This window comes from Callospermophilus lateralis, chromosome 3 (assembly GCF_048772815.1).
Source record: "Callospermophilus lateralis isolate mCalLat2 chromosome 3, mCalLat2.hap1, whole genome shotgun sequence".
Lineage (NCBI taxonomy): Eukaryota > Metazoa > Chordata > Mammalia > Rodentia > Sciuridae > Callospermophilus > Callospermophilus lateralis.
The window spans coordinates 26,334,982-26,357,305 of record NC_135307.1 but is presented as its reverse complement, the minus strand read 5'-3'; the positions used below and the strand labels follow the sequence as shown (position 1 = coordinate 26,357,305).

The following is a 22,324-nucleotide window of genomic DNA, read 5'->3' as shown; positions in this document are numbered from 1 at the left end:
GGAATTTTGGCTGTGGAATCCAGAATCAAAACTATTAGAACAACCATAAATATAAAATGTTCATTTGTGATATAGAGAAGTGGGATAAGTTTAACAGCATTCTTTCAGTTAATGTTTATTGAGCATCTGCTTGTGTGCTTGGCACTGTGAAAGGTATTGGAGGCTGTCCTGGTTTGTATGTGAGGTGTCGCCCAGAAGCTCCTGTGTCAAGGCAGGAGGTGAAATGACTGGATTGTGAGAGTGATAGCCTACTGGTCCACCCTAGTTTGAATGCACTCACTGGGTGGTAACTGTAGGCTGGTGGGGCGTGGCTGGAGGAGGGGAGTTGCTGGGGGCTTGCGCTGGATGGGTTCTTCTTCCCTCAGCCCCCTGCTCTCTCTGCTTCTTGGCCACCATGGGGGGAGCAACGCTTCTTCATTATGCCCTTCCACCATAGTGTTCTACCTCACCCTGGGCTCAGAGCAATGGAGTCCGTCTGCCATGAACTAAACTTATGAAATTGGAGCTCAAAATAATTTTTTTCCCCCTCTAAGTTCTTGTTAAGTATTTTGGTCACAACAATGATAAGCTGACTAACCCAGGGGTACCGTGATGAACAGGAAGGACCTGTCCTGGTGTTTATGGAGCTTAAATTCAAACAGTTCATAAAGAAGGAAACACGAACAGGATGATTTTAGGTGAGGGTTTATTATAAGAAAGAGTTGAGAGTTCCTGGTGGATGGGGCAACCTTAGATTGGGCCTCTCTGCAGATGGGGCTTTGTGGAGAGCTCTGAATCAGGAGGAAACCAGCCAGGCTGAGACTGGGGGGGCAGAGCATCTGAAGGGTGGGACCGGCCCTTCCTGTGGACCTAGCAGCCCATGTGAGGGGCTGCAGCTGCAGGGCTGGGGCAGAGGAGCAGAATGTGCTGAGTGCTAAGCTCTCCCCTCCCTTGGTTTACAGACAGCTGTCATCAGTTACGACTACCTCACCTCCCTGAGGAGTGTTCCCTATGGCTCAGAGGAGTACTTGCAACTGCGATCCAAGGTAAGGGACCAATGGGACCCATCTGAGCCAGGTGGATAAGTCTGAAGTGACTGCACAGCCAGTAAGCTTCCTGTAGGCAGTTGGAGGTGGCAGAAGTCTGTACTGATGTGGGGACTATTTGCCATGTGGGGGTGTTGTAGTGCCTATCAGTATGGCTGCCAGACCTGCATCTGGCTGGGTCCCCTGGCTCTTAGCTAGGAGGTGCTTTGGGGGATGACTCAGGAGGGTTGTAGGCTCTGTCCCTGGGATAACTCAGCTGCTACTAAACTGCTTTGTTAGGCAAAACCCAACTGAAAGAGGTCAGTTTGCTCCCTGTCCTCTGAGGACTTCTTAGTGGCCTCTTGGAGAAGTGGAGCTGTCAATCTCAGGATCTCTCTCCTCACTTGGAACCGGGGAGTTGACATAGATGTTTCATCTGGATACTCCAGAGAGTTGGGGGATCAAGTAAGAGGGATTTCCAGGGAAGGAACGTAGGTTGAGCCTGAAGCCAAGCATACATACATTGCTCCCCCAGAGAGAGGTTTGGATAGATTTTCATATGCTTTTTCGGTGGTCTCCTTAGCTGGAATGCCCTCTTGCCCTTAGGAAATTACTAGTCATCTTTCTGGACTGAGTTTGGACCTCCTCTCTATGATGCCTTCCTTCTCAGACATACTTTATGGATGGGATAATTAATTTTTTAGTTTTTTTTAAGCATTTATTTTTTAGTTGTAGGTGGACACAATATTTTATTTTTATGTAGTGCTGAGAATTGAACCCAGTGCCTCACGCATGCTAGGCAAGCACTCTACCATTGAGCTACAGAGCCAGCCCAATTTTTAAATTTTATTTAAACTTTTTATTATGGAAATGAGAACCCTCCATAAGAGCAGAGAAAATAGAATAATAATCTCCTGTGGAACTGTGATACAGCTTGAGAAATTATATTGTTTCATCTGTAAATGCTTCAGTATGCATCTCTAATAGATAAGAACCTTTAAAAACATAATCACAATACTGTGATTAAACCTAACAAGATTAACAATTCTTTAATAGCCTCTAACAGTTAGTTCATGTTCAAAACTCCCTTGTCCCCCAAATACCTGTTTTTTTTAAATTTATTTTTTCTTTTTAGTTACACATAAAAGTAAATTTTTTGTTTCAGTCTGAATCCAAACAAGGTACATGTTTTGCATTTGGTTGGCATTTCCTAAATCTTTTAAAGTCTATAACATTTTCTCTCCCTCCCTTATTTAATTTTTTTTTGTATTTAGCTATTTGCTTATTGAAGAAACTAGATAATTTATCATGTAGAATTTTCTTTATTCAAGATTTGGCTGATTGTATGCTCAAAGTGTTGTTTAATGGGAAGTACATATAAATGGCACACAATTCAAAATACACAATATTTGAAACAGACAAAATAACCCTTCTACCCTGATTCTTCAGGTACCCAGTTTTCCTGTCTGGAGGCAATCATTACTTCTTGTGTGGCTTTCTAGAGATATCTTCCTATTTTCATATAATCACTCTATCTTTATTCCTGCTACAGATGATAGTTGGTAACATGTCGTTCTCTCTCTTTAGACTGTTGGTTCCTTTGATGAAGGTTTGGGCCTTTTCTTTTGTATGTTCTATCTTTAGCAATGATGCTTAGGACTGAGTCAATTTAATGTCTGGTTCAATGTCAGGTTATACCCTGCTAGTTCCTTGTCTTTGGAGAAGCTCCAGAGAGAATAAAAGGTTTGTAGTCAGAACACCTGAGTTTTCTGTGGCTTTGGGAGCTCATCTAGCCTTTTGGAATGGCCTTTTCCCTTGTGTCTAAACTAGAGATCCTTATACCACTTACTGAGGATTATGTAGGTAATGCTTGAGATGGTCCTTGCAAAATGTAAAGCCGATATGAAAACAAGTCTGATGTCTCTTAGAAGGTACTCTGTGGACAGAGACTCTTGTGCTGTATCTCCAGGTCTGCATCACTCGTGAGTACCCTGGACACAGCTGGTTCTCAGTAAAGGGTATAAAACAAATGAATGAATGAACTGTTATTATTTTTTTAAGCATCATGAATTGGTTGACTGTTTATATACTTTTTTATGTGGTGCTGGGGATCGAACCCAGTGCCTCATGCATGCTAGGCAAGTGCTCTACTACTGAGCTGCAACCCCAGCTCGAACTGTTGGTTTTATTGGAGCCTTTAGGAGCTCCTGCCTTTGAGACTTAATGCCCCCTGCTCTTTCCTATCTCTTTTCTCCATCTAACCTTGGAACACACCAGAATGACATTCTGCAGAGAGGTCCAGGCCAGGACCCAGGCCAGGTCTCTGCCTTGGAGACTGTGCAGAGAGGGCAGTGCTGACTGTTGTGAAGACAGTTGGCTGTCAGTGTGTAGGTCACCTGAAAGACAGTGGTGCTGCAGCTCTTGGAGAAGTTGACAGCTTGGGGATGTGGTAAGGAAAGTGGAGCCTGGCATTTGATGAGAGGGCAGCACATGGTGGCTGGATACACCAGACAGCAGGGTATAGGCTGGTCTGCAGGAGTTGTGCCTGGGAAGGGGAAACTGGCTGGCATAAAAAAGAGCACGAGTAGATACTGTGGGGGTGTTTTCTTCCATTGGGATGCTTATCCATTCTCATCATGGCTGATAAAAGAATGAGCAAAAGATAAAACATAATTATCTCACCTGTCAAGCCAGCATCTCCAAGTTCCAGGGTTTGTCACAGAGACAGGCAGTGACTTCGAGAAGCACTTTCAAGGTTGGCATTGGCGGATTGGGCTCTCGGTGATGTAGCTCTGCACTAGGAGGGTGGGGAGCCTACGTGAAGAAGTAGGTTCTAGGGGCACTGTGGCACTTTACTAACCCCCTGGGGGTTAGAAAAGGGGCTCAGGTGCTTTGGAGAACTAGATTTCTAATGCCCAGGATGCTCATAAACTGACTTGTGTGACCTGATCCATCCATAAAGCAGAAGGAGGTCATTGCTGATGTAGGTGTCCAGGCAGAGGATGGGAGGTTGCAGGATAGAGTTGATTCTGACCAAGGGGTTGAAATGGAGTGGACATTTGTTAATTTTGCAGCTGAGGATCCATTCTTATTGTGGGGAACAGCATCCAGAACTTCCTTTGGAGAAACAGCCTCTCTCATGTATGCTAACTATATCACACTTTCAGTAGGATTCACCCCACTCTTGTTAGGCAGTTAATTAATTGGTAGATTTCATTCTGCTGGGCTCTAGAAATTGATGCAAGGATTGGCATCTGAGCCAGTTTTGGCCAGTGAACATCAAGTCTAAGACTTTTTTTTTTTTTTTTTTTTTTTTAAGAATAGCATCTCTCTCTTTTCTGTGGGGTTAATTGAAAGTATAGAATGTTGGTTTAGAGCTGCTGATAGTCATGTCACTATGAAGGGAAAGCCCATCTTGAATGGAGCTGGTATTGCAAAGACAGTTGAGTCCCTAGATCTTCCTGAACCTGAAGCTGGACTACCTCTATCCCCTTCAGTTGTATCTGCCAGGAATTTCTTATTTTTTTGATTAAGGTAGTTTGGGTTTGCTCTTCACTGCAAACAAATGAGTCCCAATAACACGGGACTCTTGGAGAAGTATGCTAGATCTTGAAACATGATTAGAATTTTGATAGATCACAGAAGAACCAGTAACTCAAGAGAAGAACTAAAATTCAGGGTTGTATTTGAACCATTTTGACCTTGAGCTGGGTCCTTTAGCTCCTAGTTCTGGTCGAGCACCTCTGCTTCCTTATTTACAAAATAGTGGCAGTGACCTTCGCTCCATCTGAGTTTGTAAGAATGGAGAGGAGACAACTTATTGACTCAGACATTGTGGATCTTTTACTCTGGAGATGAGATCCAGAAGTGCAGGGTTGCCTTGGTGGCTCCTTATCATTTAATGGACAAATTAATGATTTTCAATTTTTCCCATTTATTCATTGGAAAAATTCTTCTATGAGAAAGAGCTTTCCTTTTTCCCCAGTTATTTAAATATTTTTATCTGGATGAATTCATGGGTGTTTATCATATTCCATAGGTTGTATATCCCAGATATAATCCAAAGAATCCTTACCCTTTATATCCAAAACAGTTGTTTATTTTGTTGCTCATGTGGTTCCCACTTTGGTCATTGGGAGCTCCTTAGGTTGACTTCTGTGTCCTTTTGGTGTGCTTCCATTGTGTGGTGAGCACTGTATTACTTTCTGGAATCACAGGGTGTGCCAGGCTCGTCTTGTATTTGCCTTGCCTCAGCCCTGGAATCAGTCACGTTTCCAAGGAGCCCTGGTACCTATTATTGGAGAATGGGAATTAGAAGCCCAAACATGGAGGCTAGGGATGCTTGTTGCTGCCAGGATGCCATTGCTTTCAGGCTCTTCCTGGTACCAGAGTGAGGATCTCTACACATGTGGGTGCACTCACACATACACGGGCATCCATCTTTCTCTTAAAAAGCTCCGAGTTCATACTCACATCTGCAATTCTAATCAACGCCACAGAGTCCACGTTAGCTTTCTCTCTTTCCCTTCTATGTTACTTCTTTCTTTGACAGTGAGAAACCTGCATCTTATTATCTATAAAATATTCACTCATTTGTGTAACTCTGGTATACCCTAGGATGGCCAAGACCCCTGAGGCATGCAGGGATAGAGAGTGACTTAAAAAGGGTGAGGATGGGCAAATTAAGGTGATGTTAAAGGTGAGTTTGGACAGAGGGGGACGATTGACACACATAGCATGGAGGACAAAGTGATTTTGGCTGATGTTGATGGGAAGACTTTGGGGATTGTCCACAGTGAGCAGAGATTATTTCAGTGTTCCTGAGGACAGGTATGGGTGAGTGAGGGGGCATATTGACAAGTAGAATTAGGACCAGCTCATGGAGGGACTTGAGGCCGGGCTTCATAGCACAGAGGGGAGGGAATCATGGAAAATTCTCAAGTACAGTTTTATTAAGCTTTCAGTGATTGATAATGCTTAAAGGTATCAATTATTGAATAGTTTTTTAGCTTGTACTGTATGTCAGACCATGGGGGTGAGGAAAAGAGGGAGGGGGAGAGAGAGAGAAGAGAAGAAGGAGGAGGAAGAGGAGGGTGGGGGAATGAATGGAGACTGATAATGAATGCCATTTCCTTCCTCAACCAAAGGGGTCCTTGACTATACTGTGACTGTGAAGCCTTTGGCTGAACTCAAATTCTTGTTACCAAGTAGGCCACCCCTGGGTCCCTGTGATGAGCTGCTTCAGGTCAGGGTTACTACAGTACGTCACCTTTGAACTTGAGGAGATAATGGTTAAATACCTGCTTTCCCCGCCTTGCTTGAGAAGCAGAACCCAGCAGATACAGAATGCTGGCAAGTGGAGGTCAGAATGTCAGCTTTATTACTGCTAAGTGCTGGTCTGGAGTTTGTGGTCTGGGTCCGGATCAAGTGGGCTTGCTGAACTTCACCCCCAAACTTGACAGACTTTCTTAGGCGCAGGGTGTGGCTGGACAAGGCTCCCAGATGGCGGTAGCCTCTTAGGACAGGGGTGAACTGAACGCCAGAGCTCTGTGGTTAAGCAGATACCAAAGTGGGATCTGTTTCTTCTCCCAACTCAGCAATCCAATAGATGGTGCCCCTCCCACAAAGAGTAGGGAGGGATGAGAGAGAGAGAGAGAGAGAGAGAGAGAGGTGTCAGCAGCACCAGGCCCCCAAAGGGACTCTCTCCACATGCTTTCATAACATTTGGGACAGGGGGTTCACCAGCAGCCCTGGTGAGGGGGAAGTAACCTCAGGTTTGGGTAAGAACCTTTCGTGCGCATCAGATTCTGCTAAATTTTATCCTTGACCTTGGTTGCAGCATACAATTTTGGGTTTGAGTGTGAGGCATTCATTTTGGCATTAGTGAAATGTGCACTTAGGGGGAGGGGTCAGATGCTGTCAACCTTTGGAACCACGGGATATGGTAGGGTGTGTGGGGGCAAAAGGAACTCCATTTCTGACCCTAGGATATGGGGCAGAGAAGGAGAGGAAGGGCTGAGGGGTGGTGCTGACTCTGTCTGCAGTGGCTCCTTTGAACTTGAGAAAGATCTCATGGGCATCCACTAGCTCATGCTTCAATGCACAGGTGTGGAACTGGAGTTCCAGGGAGGGTATGAGATTTCTGTAGCCTCCCCTCTTATCCCATGCTTGATTTTTTAACATTCAGGTCTTGCCTGGTCTCTGGTTCTTTGCACTTTCTGCTCGGCCATCTCCTTGTGTATCTGCTTACAGCCTGGGGAAAAGCACCAGGTCAGGTAGAAAGTGGAGGCCAGGGTGCTGGGCTGCTGCCTGTGGTGGGCTTGGGAAGCAGAGGTGAGGAGGAAGAAGGCTCTAGAGCTTCCTTCTGGAAGTTCCTTTCCTCATTTAATTATTTGGCCGAATAGTTAGTTCAACAAGCATTTCACATTTATATTCCCCAATAGAGGGACTTGTAGCTCCTCTTAAGGAACCGTAGAGCCCAGCTCTTTGTTTCAAGAAAGGACTTCAACTTTTCAGCTATTAAACAACCACCAGCTTTAAAAATAACTCTCCTATCCCCCAGTGAAGGTATGGTAATTAAAAAAGCAGTTTTAGCTGGGCATGGCTGTGCTCACCTGTGATCCCAGCTACTCGGGAGGCTGAGGTGGAAGGAAGGCAAGTTTGAGGTCTTCCTTGGGCAATTTAGTGAGAATCTGTTTCAAAATAAGAAATGGAAAGGGCTGGGGGGTGTAGCTCAGTGGTAAAGCACCCCCCTGGATCCAGTTCTCGGTACCCCTCAAACCCTGCCCCTGCCCCCCCCCCAAAAAAAAAAAAAGCATGTAAGGATCTTGTTCTGCAAAAAGAAACTGGTTCTTCAGGAATCATCTCTGCACCTGGGAACTGTCCTCTCTAATCCAGGACTTTGCTTCATTCTTCTTCTGTCATCTGTTGCCTCAGCCAGCTTGAACGGAGCCTGCTGTGTGCCAGGTGCTGCGTGTGGGCTTCAGAGGGTGCAAAGGGAAATAAGACTTGTCATCTGCCCTCAAGTCACCCGCAGTCTGGGCTGTGGGGCTGGGAAGCAGGCATGGTGTGGCCAGCCCCTGAAGGACAGATTTGTCTTGGTGACAGCTCTGGTCTCTGGTCTGGAGTCACTGCTTTGGACCTGACAGTAACTAACTCCCGGCCAGTAGGAGCATGAGCGGGAGCCCTGCTTGGGGTGGTGGGGTGCGTCCCAGGGTGGACCCCCTCTGGCCGTGGTTCTTCTGCATGTGCATCATCCATCGGCCTGCCTGCCGGGGAAACTTTCAGTGGGTTTTCACATGCTGTGCCCCTCATCTTGCTGCTGTTATTTGTCATCATGGGACGCTCCCCTGAGAGTGTTCTGCACAGAGGAGGAGGGGGATCGAGCCCTTTCCATGTGGGCCACTGGCTTTCTCAGAATTTGTGATAATTTCTGCAGGGGCATGAGCTGCGTTGAATGTGCTCTTGTGGGGTCCCCTAAGGATCAGGCTTCTGTGATGAGAGGCAGTCTGTGAATCTGTTTTGGCACCTCTGTTTTGGCTTCCTGGATACCCAAACCTTTTTGAGCCTTGCAAACCTGTGCAGTTCTCTGCAGTGGCCCTGACCCCAAAGCCTTTCTGATTCTGGGAGAGTTCTGTAGTGCCGGTCATGGGGCCTTGTATGGTCTTGGTGGGGCCCATTGCCAGCAGCGGTCATCCCAGGGGAAAATGTGTTGTGACTGGAGGTTGGGCTCACTGGTGGCTTCTCTGTAGGTCCCACATAACCAAGGAGAGGCCAGTTATCCTCTTGTTTGATCTAGACTTGTTAGCCTAGGGACTGTGGCTAATACCAGCATCATGTTTTGCATATCTCCATATATCCTGTATTTTAAAAATGCCATACCTGTGCATATTTGTATTCTTTTTTTTCATTAAAAAAATCATTTATTTATTTATTTTACAGTAGAATGCATTTTGTACACAAATGGAGCACAACTTCTCATTCCTCTGGCTGTACATGGTTCAGAGTTGCTCCACTAGTCTAATCATACATGTATACAGGGTAATAATGTCTGTCTCTTTCTACTGACTTTCCCATCCCCACAACCCCACTCCTCCCCTGAATCTCCTCTACACAAAACAAAGATCCTTCATTCTTCCCCACCCCACGATGGATCAGATCTACTTATCAGAGAAATCAGTTGGCTTTTGTTTTTTGGGGGATTGGCTTATCTCAGTTGGCATGATATTCTCTATTTCCATTCATTTACCTGCACATGCCATAATTTCATTCTTCTTTAAGACCAAGGAATATTCCATTGTGTATATGTACCATATTTTCTTTATCCACCTGTATTCTTTATACCTAAGAAAAATGTATAAATAGTAATTCAGTGATCACCCTTGCACTTGCTGCCCAATTTCAGAAATAATACCTGACCTATACAATTTTAGCCCCTGGGTGTTACTTCCCTGACTCCAGCCTTCTTCCTACATGAGCAGGAAGAAGCACTGTCTTGAATTCATTATCATAGCCACACACTCTCTATCACCAGATCTTCAGGTATTTCTATTTTTTTAATTCTGTTGATTTTTTCCCTTTATTTGTTTTGTTTCAAGCAAAATACCTGTGAAATTATAGGTTTGATGGTTCTCACTCAGGCTGTCTAATGCATATGCAAATAAGTGTTGTGGGTGCTGCCTGAAGTCACCTTTTGTACCCCTTTTTGCTTGCTGTTACTGGTTCAGGGCTGCACGTTGGGAACCAAGCAGGCGCCAGGCCTGGGCTCAGGCTCACACCTACCTTTGTCTTGATTTTTCCCCCTGATGACTTTGGCTATGCTCTCCAGCTCTTCTCTGCCCTGGGCTTACCCTGTTATCTCCTGCTACTGGTCCAGGCTCAGAGATGCCTGATAGGACGGGATTTGTTTCTACATGTTCTAAAGACCATGATTATAATGAAACAAAACGTCCCTCTGGGTTTCTGGGATGGGGCTGTGGCTGCATCCCGGGTGTCTCTCTCCTGATTGCCATGAATACTGCCATCAGCCAGTTCCGTGTGTGTGTGTGTGTGTGTGTGTGTGTGTGTGTGTGTGTGTGTGTATCTGCAGCCCTCACCTCTGTGTTTTTCTTGGATGCATGGGGCTAGCTTCCTGCTGCCACAGGGCTGTTTCCCACCTGCCCCTGCCACCAGATTCTGTAGGGGGTGCAAGAGGGCAGAGTGCCCTACTCCCCAGAGTCAATGCTACACCCTGAGCTTACCCTGCACCTAATGCACTTAGTGAGGCAGAGGCTGGAGAGACCCGGCTTCCCCTTGCTCTTACCCATCCAGAGCCTGTCCCAGACTAACTGTCATGAGCTTCTTGTTCCTGGTTGCTTTGCCTGATGAAAAACCCCTGGACTGGGTTATTTTTTTCCCCATCGGCCTGGACTGGGTGCTTTTACCTCTGCAAAGGAGAGTGAAGGGAAACAAAGTGAAGTGACATGATGAGGGGATTCAGGGTGGACATGAGCAAGGACTTCCTTGAGGTTAAGGTAGCTTATGACTGGCATTGGTTAGTGAGGATATTGTGAACTTTGAATTCAGGAGAGCCTCAGTGTCTGGCACAGAGGTGAGAATGTGATAGCACCCTGGTGGTTCTCAATCTGTCAGGCCATCAGTCACCTGGGAGCAGGATCCTGGACCCCATAGCTGGATGCACTGTTAGTGATGCTGGGTTGAGGCCTGGAAAACCATGGTTTTGAGGAGTAACCATGGTGGCTTCTGACGCTAAGAGCAAGCGTTTACATTTACTGGACAGTAATTAGAGGACAGCACTGTGCCAAGGACTCTCTATCATCTCATTTAACTTCACAACTACTCTACGGGTCAGCTACCATTGTATCATTCTACAGATGAAAAAACCAAGGCACATTTAAGTGATTTGTCCAGGAGTTCACAGATAACCATGGGGTGTATTAATTCCCTGTGACTGTCATGACAAGTCACCCCATTGGCTTACAACGGCAGACATGTATTCTCCTATAGAGAAGGATTCTGGAGGCCAGAAATCTGAAATTTAAAGTACTGTTGGGGCCGTCCTATTTTGGGGGCTCTGTGGAAGAATCCTTTTTCTCTTCTGGCTTCTGGCAGATCCAGGCATTGCTTGTGGCTTGTTCTCTCCCACGTCTTCCTCTGTCTTCTCTTTCTGATGACACTTGTCATTGGTTTTAGGCCCACCTGGCTAATCCAGGATGGTCTCAAAGTTCTTAATGACATCTGCAAAGTCCCTTTTTCCAAATAAGGTCACAGTCGCAGGTTTCAGGGGTTAGGATATGGGCAGATCCTTTTTTGGGTTGCATTCAACCCACTGTAATTGAGTTGAACCCCATGTGGCGTGGCTCCTGCCCCTGCACCCATGACCACTGAGTCTCCCCCACTCACACCTCTGGACTGTGGTGGCTCCCGGGCCTCCTCTAGGCCAGCAGTTCACACAGTGTGGACATCTTTGTTGTGTCATGGAATTTGAGCCTTTTGTCAAGTGCTGAGGAACCAGCCTCTTGCCCATCCCCTCAGCCCTCTGCTGTTTCTCCTGAAACCCTCTGGGCTAGTCATCGTGTGTGTGTGTGTGTGTGTGTGTGTGTGTGTGTGTGTGTGTGTTGGAGATTGAACTCAGGGACACTCCGCCACTGAGCCACGATCCCCGCCCTATTTTGCATTTTATTTAGAGACAGGGTTTCACCAAGTTTCACCACCTCACTTTTGCTGAGGTTGGCTTTGAATTCGTGATCCTCCTGCCCCAGCCTCCTGAGTTGCTGGGATTACAGGCCTGTGCCACCGTGCCTGGCTGGGCTTTTCATCTTGAACTCAAAAATTCTCAGGCCTTAATGTACTCAGGAGATCAGCGTCTCTGAGGACAACCTGCTGGGAGGAGATGTGTTCCTCTTGCCTCAGTGGCCACAGCTCCAACTTGGGAGTCGCGAGATGGCAGGAGTAGAGGAAAGGCTAGGCTGGAACAGTGACCTGATAGAAGGCCTCCGCAGGTTCGAGGGTGTCGAAGTGCCTGTTTGTGAACAGCAGTCACCTAATAGCCTGCTCTTGATTTCCTGCTTCTCCCTGTCTTGGCCCCAACCTAAAATCCACTCCTTGAATAAAACTACTCCCAGAGCTCTTGCCTGGTATAGCAAGACTTTTTAAAAATAGACTTTTCCTTGTAGAATGTGAGACGTATGTCCAATGAGCAGAATAGCTTCCCTTAAATATACAAATACACTGTTGACTGATAGCCATAGTACATACGTGAGGCTGATTCCAGGCAAGGTGCTTTGGGAACTGGGGTGTAGCCTCTCCCCACCAATTTGCCTATAGGCCTCTCTTCCTCTCCAATTTTTGTACGTAGGGAACAGATTCCCTCCCTACCATCAATGCAACGAAGAAGGTTTTCTCTATGCTGTGCCAAGCCATGGTGTGGAATATCTAAACCACCATTCACATATCCAGTTGATTCTCAACTACTTATTGAATACCTACCATGTGCCGGCCTCTGTGGGGAGTGTGGGGCGCATAACAGCTTTTATTTGTGTGCATGGTGCTGGGGATTTCGAACCCAGAGCCTCATAGCTCTGAACAAGCACTCTATCACTGAGCTACACCCCTAGCCCTACAATGGTCTATTTTTATGGGGACAAGAGACGGCAGTTGATGGAACCAATGAGTGTCTGCGTGAGGAGGGCTGGGGCTCAGTCTGTCTTGCCGCTGCCAGATCTGTGCACTTAGGACAGTGGTGTCCTGAAGTGGGCGCAGTGTATGCTTTTAAGTGCATCAGTGAGGAAAGTAACAAGACCATTTCAGCTCTTGCTCAGCGCCCTGAAGGAGAGAAATGTAGCCATGGGGTCAAGAGCAGCTGACGTGGCGCTGGGGAAGGGCTCTCTGATGTGGACATTCTAGTTAAATCTGAAGGTGGTCATCTAAGAACCAGCAAGTGAAAGCGGGGAGACTGCTGGAGGAGGAGGTGGGGCTGGCTGTGGAGTTTACAGTGTCCAGTGCAAAATGAAAATGTGGCTCTGCTGGAAGTCGGGTTCCCTTCCTGTGGCCCTCCTGCCTCAACCCACAGAGAGGAGGTCTCTTAAGAGATGCTGGGATATGCTCGGGGTCTGGATTGGGGGTGGGTGAGAGTCCCTGCCCTGTTACCTTTTGAGCTTGCTGTGATAATTCAAGCCATGGATGCGGATGGAGGTCAAGTGGCACCTGTGTGACCCTGATCTTTCCCAGGCCTGAGCCCAGGCGCCCTGCTGGGATGAAGGTCAGTGGGAGAACACAGCCCCTCCCCATCGGGGAGCTCGCTGCCACCCTGGCAGAGAGCTGCAAGGATCTCAGGGTGAGGTGGGGAGTCTGCGGGGAGCCAGGGTGCCTGGTGTGGGCATGGGGCAGCAGGAACCCATTGGGAGGAGGAGGGCCTACTTGGGAGCTGGGCTGAACTTCCCAGCGCTTGCTCTCCTGTCCCATCAGATTTCACTTAGGAAGCACCAGTCCAAATAAAATTAAGACTTTTAAGGCAGCTGCTGTGTTAGTTTCCTACAGTTGCTGTAATAAGTTATCTCAAATTAAATGACTTAAAACAATATACATTTATTATCTATATTACAGTTATAGAGGTCAGAAGTTTGAAATGATTCTTCCTGGGATAAAATAAGGTGTCAGCAAGGCCATGTTCCTGGAGGAGATTTCATTTCCTTGTTTCTCTGGGTTCTAGAGGCTTGGCTTACCCTGTCCCCCGACCCTGTCCCCAGTAGTACCTGGGGTACTCTACCACTGAGCTACAGTCCCAGTCCTTTTTTTTTTTTTTTTTTAATATAAGCATATGCCCAGTCCTTTTCATTTTTTTATTTTGAGACAAGGGCTTTGCTAAGTTGCTGAGGTTGGTCTTGAACTTGTGATCCTCCCCCGTCAGCCTCCTGAGTGGCTAGGATCATGGGCGTGTGCCCACACCCAGCATCTTTCTGTCTATAAAGCCAGCAACACCTGGCCCAGTCCTCACACTGTCATCTCCCTGTCTTTCTCTTAAGCTGACAAGAGCCGTGGTGGTCACCAGGGCCTCCCTGGGCCATCCAGTAAATCTCGCTATTTCAAGGTCATTTCATTGTTAGCAACCTAAATTTCTTTTGCAACCTGATTTTCTTTGTCATGAAAGGCAGCGTATCTGAGGGTTCCAGGGATTAGGAAGTGGGCATTTGTATCTGAGGGTTCCAGGGATTAGGAAGTGGGCATTTTAGGGGGACGGGAGCAGTGCTCTGACTTCCACAGTGATGGCAGAGCCTTAAACCACAAGTGTGGCCCTTTCCACGTGCAGGGCGGGGTCCTGGCAAGAGGGAACCGTGAGTCCAAAAGTCCTGGGGGGCAGTGAGCTGGGCTTGTTCAGGCTCCTGAAAGGAGGCCATGGTGACAGAGCAGAGTGAACAACAGGGCACGACGTGGCACAAGACGAGAGAGGCTGGCTCGGGCCGAGCGCAGTGTCTCCTGGGCCACAGTTGCAGGCTTGGGAACGGCGGGCTGGGATCTGCTGTCGGGTCTTTAGGAAAACAAAATCTCTATATGAAAAATTCCAAATGTAATTAAGAAGCACAGAGAATAGAAAATATGATGAACTCCTACCTGGCACTTAGACCTAAGGTATGATGCCATAATTCTTTCTTTCATTTATTTATTATGGAAGAAGTTTAAAGTCAGTTGTGGAAATCATGGCATTTCACCTGTGATTTAAGGATACGTCAGTGATATTTTTCTAAGCAATCATATCATTATTATCATAATTAATGAAATGAATGAGAGTCCTTTGACTTCTCTAATTCCTGTGTGGGGTCCGTTGTTCCCCTGCCCGTTCATCCGTCACAGTGCACCTGGACTTTGGGCCTATTCTGGCTCTTTCCAAGTAGGGAGGTCTCCTTGCCTGTACCTTTCAGGGTTTTGTTTTCTGTCCCTTGCCACCAGCCCCCAAGAGCACAAGGCAGAGAGGAAACGAAGAAGCCTCCTGTCCCACGTCCGGGCCTGTGGCCTGAGCAAGCTGGAGAGGGGAAGGAAGGGAATCGGGCCGTCGGGGTAGTTTATGCTGCTCATGGCCTTACATGTGTTTTTCTGGTCTGTAATTGCCATTCTAGAAATGCCCTCACTCTGTCAGCCACAGAGCAACTGTTGAGAACAAATTAATTATGCATCTTCTCAGTGCGTGTGATTAAGGGGCAGATGGAGGGAAGGGTTCTCTCAGCTTTTCTGGCGACTGAGTTCCTAAATGGATGCTTTCCAGCCCAGAGAGTACGTGTCCTGGGCTCTCGTGGGCATCGGGTTTGTCTGTGTGGGGATAGGCTTGCCCACTGTCAGGCAGAGTCAGAAGTTGCCAGTGAAAATATTATTAATCCCTTGAATTTGCAGCCCTTTGCTATTTGCTGAGGATGAGCACAGTCACATTAACTCATTTGTTGGGATTTCAGGGATGCTGGAACAACTTCTTTGCTTAATACCTCCCTCAATCATTGTTGATTGCTTGTAATTCCACCATTAGAGAATAATTCCTTTGGCCTAGAACTCTGTTCCCTAGTAAAATGCAAGTAACCCTGACAACTGTTTAGTCTGCTTTATTTATCAAGTTTTCTCAGCCACCAGCAACTGCCCTTCCTAAATACCTCTCTCCTGCAACCTTCCTTTAGGATGGACCTCTCTGAAACAGAATCTGTATTTAGAATCTGTCCCATTTCAAAGAACTCTAATCTAGAGTGGTTAACAGTGATTAAGCACAGTAGTTGTTAATCCTAGAAAGAGAGACAGGTGAAGAAACTCACCTGTCAGTGATCACAATTTCCTGTGCTACCACCACGAGAGAGTATTATCCTTTTGGCAGACATGTGTTTAGTGCAGGGGCACCTGTGCCCCTTCATTATGTCAGCAGCTCTGGCCTTCCATCTCCCCTCAGTTGGGCTCCCTTATGGAAACAAGGGGGAGAGAGGACCCCAGGACCATGTTAAGGGTGGATCCAGTCTGACTAACTCAAATTGGGCCTTGGCCTGGAGTGTGGTTCATGGTGGGTGTGGGGGAGAGTGGAGCTGACTGAATAATGTCACAGTGTAACACAGTGTCCGTCCTGCACCGGGAAGACTGGGGCACGGGGACAACAGTCCACTGGGAGTTGGGGCTAAAATTAAAAATTTGTCTTTAGAAGCCCAATTACAGAGTTATAGGTTTTCAGAGTCAGAACATATCTTAGAAACCACCTTAGGTTTGGCCAACTCTCATCCATAAGTAGTGGTTGTCCCAGTGCAGGATGGTGATAAGTGAGTCTTCATCTGGGCTCGGTGAGTGCATTTGGTGGTTGATTAGTGATGTCTGATTTGTGCCATGGTGTGGTGACCGGGGGAAGCATGGATGCCACATACTTGCTACTCCTGATTTGTCCAACCTCTCTGTTTATAAACGAGTCAGCTGAAGTCCAGAAAGCCAAAATGATTTGTTCAGGACCTGATAAATAGGGGCAGTAGTTGGCAGAATTGACCTAGAATCCAGGTTCCTTGAGGCCTGGGCCAAAACCTTTTCTTCTGAGGTATGCAGGGATACCTGGGTATTGACCCCAGGGCCTTGAATGTGCTAAGCTCTACCACATCCCTGAATTGTGCAGATATTTTTAAAAGCATTTCACTACAGTTGGACTATTGTGGTCTTGGAGTTAAACTGCCTGGGTTCTGATCCTAGCTCTGGCCACTAATTACCTGTGTGCCCTGTCCAGGTTATTTAACCTTTTATGAGCCAAAGCTTTTTTATCTGTAAAATAGTTGATAATAGTTTTTCATGCTATGTAGGTAGCTATGAAGTTAAATTAGATAATTCATGTAGAAAGTATTCAGATTGGGGCCCACCACATAGTGAGTGCAGTAGCCCCTCCTTAGCTATGGAGGATGTGATTCAGGACCTCCAGTTTTCATGCCTGAAGCTAACGATAGTACTGGATTTTACAGATACCTGTATTATAAATATACCAATGATGAAGTTTATTGATTAGTACGAGATTAACAACAATAGAACAATTATAACAATGTGTTGTAATAAAAGTTATGTGAATATGGTGTTTCTTAAAATACTTTATTGCAGATCTAAGCAACCTCAGCACACACTCTTTTTCTTTACTTACTAAATCAAGAACTTTCACCTTTTCACTTAACAGAACTTAAGGATTTTTTTTTCCATCTCTGAATTGCTAGTAGCATAGCTACTCTTTTACTTTAGAATCATTAATAAGTAAAATAAGGGTTATTTAAATACAAGCCTGATGTGACAGTTGATCTGATAACCAAGATGGCTACAAAGTGACTAGTGGGTGGGTAGTTTGTAAAGCATGGATCCAATGGACAGAGGAATGATTCACATCCGGGGTGTAATAGAGCAGAACAATGTGAAATGTCAGCACCCTATTCAGAATGGCATGCAGTCGAAGATGTGTACACTGTTTATTTTGGAATTTTTTTTTTTTTTTTGGATCACATTTGACTGCAGTAACTGAGACTACGAAAAACAAAACTGCAGATACAGAAGAACTACTGTGCTTAATCACTGTTAATTGCCGGTTAAAATGTTACTTTTCTATTGCATTGTCCTTTTAGATTCTTGCTGGAAACATACATAGAATCTTCCCATATTCGCTTTCTCTGCAAATTCAAAGTATCTCTTAGAATTTCCTTTAGAGGCACCTGCTTCTCTTCATTCCCTATGGAATGTTCTAGAATCTTCTGGGTTTGAAGTACTTCTAGAGTTTGCAATTGGTGATGAAAAAATCCCGGTATTTGGGTGATGAAATATGAGGTGGTGATGGATATGTTGATGTCTGTGGTCCTGGGGAGCATTTTGGTCATAATCCACATTCCACCACCAGAGAGCCCTCCCCACCATTGCCTTGAATAAGTGGTGGAGTGGATGGGGAGAGGATGGAGGTAGACTTTCCATCCTGCAGGAGCAGGCTTAATGCCAGGTGGGACTTCTGGGACCATCATGGAAGATTGTTCTCCCTTTCCCACTGTGGTCAGTATCTGGTCCCTTTCTAAACTTGCCTCCTTGGGTTGCACCATCTTCTGGCCTTGTCCATTTGCCGGAGACCTCAGGCCTGCTGGGCTCCTTCCCTTCCTTCTCCCAGCAGTTTCCCATCTCAGTTTGTTTGTAGGACGAGTGCTTTCCAGACTCCTGTATGTTCATGGATTTGTTCCTAATCTCAGTGTCATTGTTTGCTTACTGGAACAGATCCAGGGAGCTCAGACATGGCCAGGCCTGGGGTGGCTCAGTGTGTGGCCCAGGCCTGGGAAACAGCTGGGGCTAGAGGGCCCCTAGCAGGCGCTGGGCACCTGGTTGCCTTTCTTCTAACTCAGGAGGGTGTTTAACAGTGTGGGCGGTTGGCAGAGTCTTGTAGAAAGGTAGAGGGTTTTGGACTTAGAAGACATTGACTGAAAATCTGAAATCTTGGATCCACTGTTTACTGGCTGATCATCTTGCAAGGCCCAGACTTTTTTGAGCCTCAGTTCTGCATCTATATAATGGGGAAAATGACTGTACCTACCTCAGAGGCTCTTTCCCGGATCTGGGGAGGTGATGTGTGTGTGGGAAAGGCCATTGTAAAGGACTGTGCATTCACTATGAGGATCATTATTACAGAGCATGTGATGGACAAGATTTTGTTTCCCAAGCAAGCCAGATTTTATATCCTGTGTTGGTAGAGGGAATCAACAATTCAAATATAGACTAATGATTATAGAAATGATAAATCAAGGAACTATTAATTCTTGCATTGGACTGACAAGGCATTTGGTAATTTAAGTTTGATCCTCAACTTTATTATATGAAATTATTGAGTTGGGTGTTAGTACAATATAGATGATAGGAAAATCATAATGCTTGAACATTCACAAACATTATTATTTATTAATAAGTACCAATCAATTTATATGAAGACTAGAGACTTTTGTTTTAAAGTTGCACTTTTATAAAGTGAATATCCTAAAAACTCCAGATCATATACATTAAAATGATGAATTTTGTGGTGTATGAATTATATCTCAATGTAAAAATAAAAAATCATTAAGGCAATAGCTATATTATAAAATATTAGGGGTTTGAGAAAAAGTTAGTTTCATCAATCTGAACTCATTATAATTTTAATATACTCTGTATTGACCTGTTCCTGTTATAATCAATAGTGTTCTATCAATAAAATGAAGTATTTTACACATTTAATATGTTATCTTTAGCAATTTTCCATGTTATCAATTCTTCACCTAAATCGAATACTTCACGTGTGACTCTTCTATAACTTACATAACTAATTCATTTTCCCCACTTTTAGTTTGCATCTACACACACACACACACACACACACACACACACACACAAACCCACACATAAATTAACTCTATGATGAGCATCTTTGTGCATAGCTTTACCCCATTCCCATATCTTGGACTATTTACTTAGGGGAAATTTCTAAAGTGATATATATCTGAATCAAAACATTGCTGAGTAAAATTGAAGAAAACTTAATAAATGGGGGAGATATACCATGTTCATGGATCAGAACACTCAATATTGTTAAGATGTCTGTTGTCGCTAAGTAAGTCTATACAGATTAATGACCATCCCAATAAAAATTCCAATGGGCTTTTTTTCATTTTGAAGAAATTGACAAGCTAATTAAAAAATTTATAAGGAAATGCCAAAGGTGCTAGAAAATGACACTAAAAAGAAGAGCATAGTTGGAGGACTAACAATGCCTGATTTTAAGACTTATCATAAAACTATCATAATAAAGATAATATGATGTTGATGTTAAGGTAGACAAACTGATCAGGTTCTGACCAACTGAACAGAGTCCAGAAATAGACTCACCCAAATACAGTCAATTAATTTTTTACAAAGATGCAAAGGCAGTTCAGTGGAGAAGGATTCATTTGTTCAGCAATATAAAAAAACTGAACTCTGATCCATGCCTCACACTCTCTATATAAATTGGTTCCAAGTAAATGACACCTCCAAATGTGAAACCCAAGATTATTAAACTTCTAGAAGAAAGCAGGAGAAAATCATTGTGATTTGGGTTAAGCAAAGATTTCTTAGCTGTGATACCAAAAACGTGATGCAGAAAACAAGGAGAGGTCATGTTTACTTAATAAAAATTAAAAACTTCATCTTTTTGAAAACTGTTGAGAGTGTCAACCGAAATAATGAACAGAGATTCTCTCAGGAATTCTTGAGTTTAATTGTGAGTGGGAGAGGATTATGTGTCTGGAATATGTGTGCTTATGGGGACCACAGGCATATCCAAGGAGGTTAAGGCGGGAAGAAGCTTTCAATGGGAAAAGAGAGAAGTACACGTGCTTTGTTGTGAAGCAAAGACAGCATTGCGCACAAGGTCGTGTCTCAGGAGTTGACGTAGTTCATTAGCAGACACAAAGTTCAGGCAGGTGTTCTTGTGCCTCCTGCTGTCCATCATGTGCTTCATGTAGCAAGCTGCAGTTTGGAAAGCCCTTAGCAAAAGTTTCCATCACAGACATGTGGATATAAGAGCCCTTCAGAGAGAGTTCTTGTTTTTTTTTTTTTTTTTTTTTAATATAAATATATGTGTGTGTGTGTGTATATATATTTTTTTTTTTTAGTTGTAGTTGGACACAAAACCTTTACTTTATTTATTTTTATGTGGCGCTGAGGATCAAACCCAGGATCTCGCGTGTGCTAGGCAAGCGCTGTACCACTGAGCCACATCCCCAGCCCCTAGGGTGCCTGTTTTTATTGTAGGCATTTGTGCATGAGGGACCTCCTTCATAGGCTCTTGGCTTTATTTTTTTAATTAGGTTTTGATGCAAGTGACTCCATTTTAGTTCTGACAAATGTCACCAGAGAAAGGAAAGATGTTTGCCAATCATGTATCTGGTAAAGTACTTGTTTATAGAATATGTAAAAACTCCTATAACCCAATAATAAAAAAAAAACAAATAATCCATTACAAGATGGACAAGATTTGAACAGAAATTTCACCAAAGAGGATATAGAAATGGCAGATAAGTGCACGAAAAGATGTTCAATGTTATTAGTCACTAGAAAATAGAAATTGAAGCCTTAATAATGACTAAAATGAGAAAAAAGACTTATCATACATACCAAGTATTGGGAGGATGAAGAGGCACTCTTATATACTCTTGGAATGTAAAATGGTACAACCACCTTGGGAAAAACTTGGCAAATTCTTTTTTTTTTTTTTTTTTTTTTAAATCTTATTATTATTATTATTTTTTTGTCGTTTTTGGATCTGGGGGTCGAACCCAGGGCTTTGCAAATGCAAGGCAGACATTTTGCCACTGAGCTACTTACCAGCCCTTGGCAAATTCTTAAAAAGTCAACCATGTATCTTCAGTTTGGGCATTGCCTTCCTAAGCATGTTTACCCACCAAAACATGAAGCTTTTACGTATATTTCAAGATTGGAAACAACCCACATGTCTAGCAACAGGTGAATGAATAAACAAATTGTGGTATATTCATACAGTAGAATACTACTCAGCAAGAAAAAAGACTTAACTATTGAAATGGGCAACAGCATACATGATTCTCAGCACAATTATGTTGAGTGAAAAAGACTGGACAAGACTGAGTATGGGCTGTGATTCCATTTATTTACAACTAAAAATTTGTGTGTTCTGATAAGGAGTAGGTCAGTGGTTGTCTAGAAATAAGAGGTGTATGAAAGGATGGGGCTGGAATTACATAGGGATATGGGTAGCTTTTAGGAAGAGATGGATATGTTTACTATCTTGATTTTGGTGATGGTTTCACAGATACACACAAATGTGAAAATGTATCAGATTGAACATTTTAAATATGTGTATTTATTGAATATACCCTAGAATACCTCAATGAGGTTGTTAAATAAGCAATGATGGGAATGGACCATTCATTGGAAAAAGTAGGGATCCATGAGTCCAAGTTGATATCAATCAATCAATCAATCAATCAATAAAAATTTGATAGAGTGGGCTATTTACAAAATTTGGCAGTACTTCTCCACAGAATACTTAATCATAAAGGGCAAAGAAGTAAATGTAAATGAAATTGGGTAGATGACCATCTTAATGAAATGACCATCTTAATGACGTGATCAAAGTTTTAGCATTGCAGGGAAGGAGACGAATCCAAATTGTGCACCACCTGATAGGATGCAAAGACCTCAGAGCCTTTGTTTACTTTGTTGGATTTGATTTACGAATTTTTAAAAAGATTTCTGCATCTGTGTTCACAGTGGACATTGACCTACAGCTTGTATCCTCTTGTCTGTCTGGTTTTGACATCAGG

The 22,324-nt window shown here is 44.3% G+C and overlaps 1 protein-coding gene across 2 annotated transcripts in view; it reads left to right on the top strand.

Annotated features, from left to right (window-relative positions):
* Adck1 (aarF domain containing kinase 1) overlaps positions 1 to 22,324 on the top strand; it is a 113,505-nt gene that overhangs the window by 14,569 nt on the left and 76,612 nt on the right. For both annotated transcript variants that reach the window (XM_076848065.2, XM_076848066.2), the window contains exon 3: positions 942 to 1,025. In XM_076848065.2, coding sequence (XP_076704180.2) covers positions 942 to 1,025 — 84 coding nt within the window. The remainder of the gene's footprint in view (positions 1 to 941; positions 1,026 to 22,324) is intronic.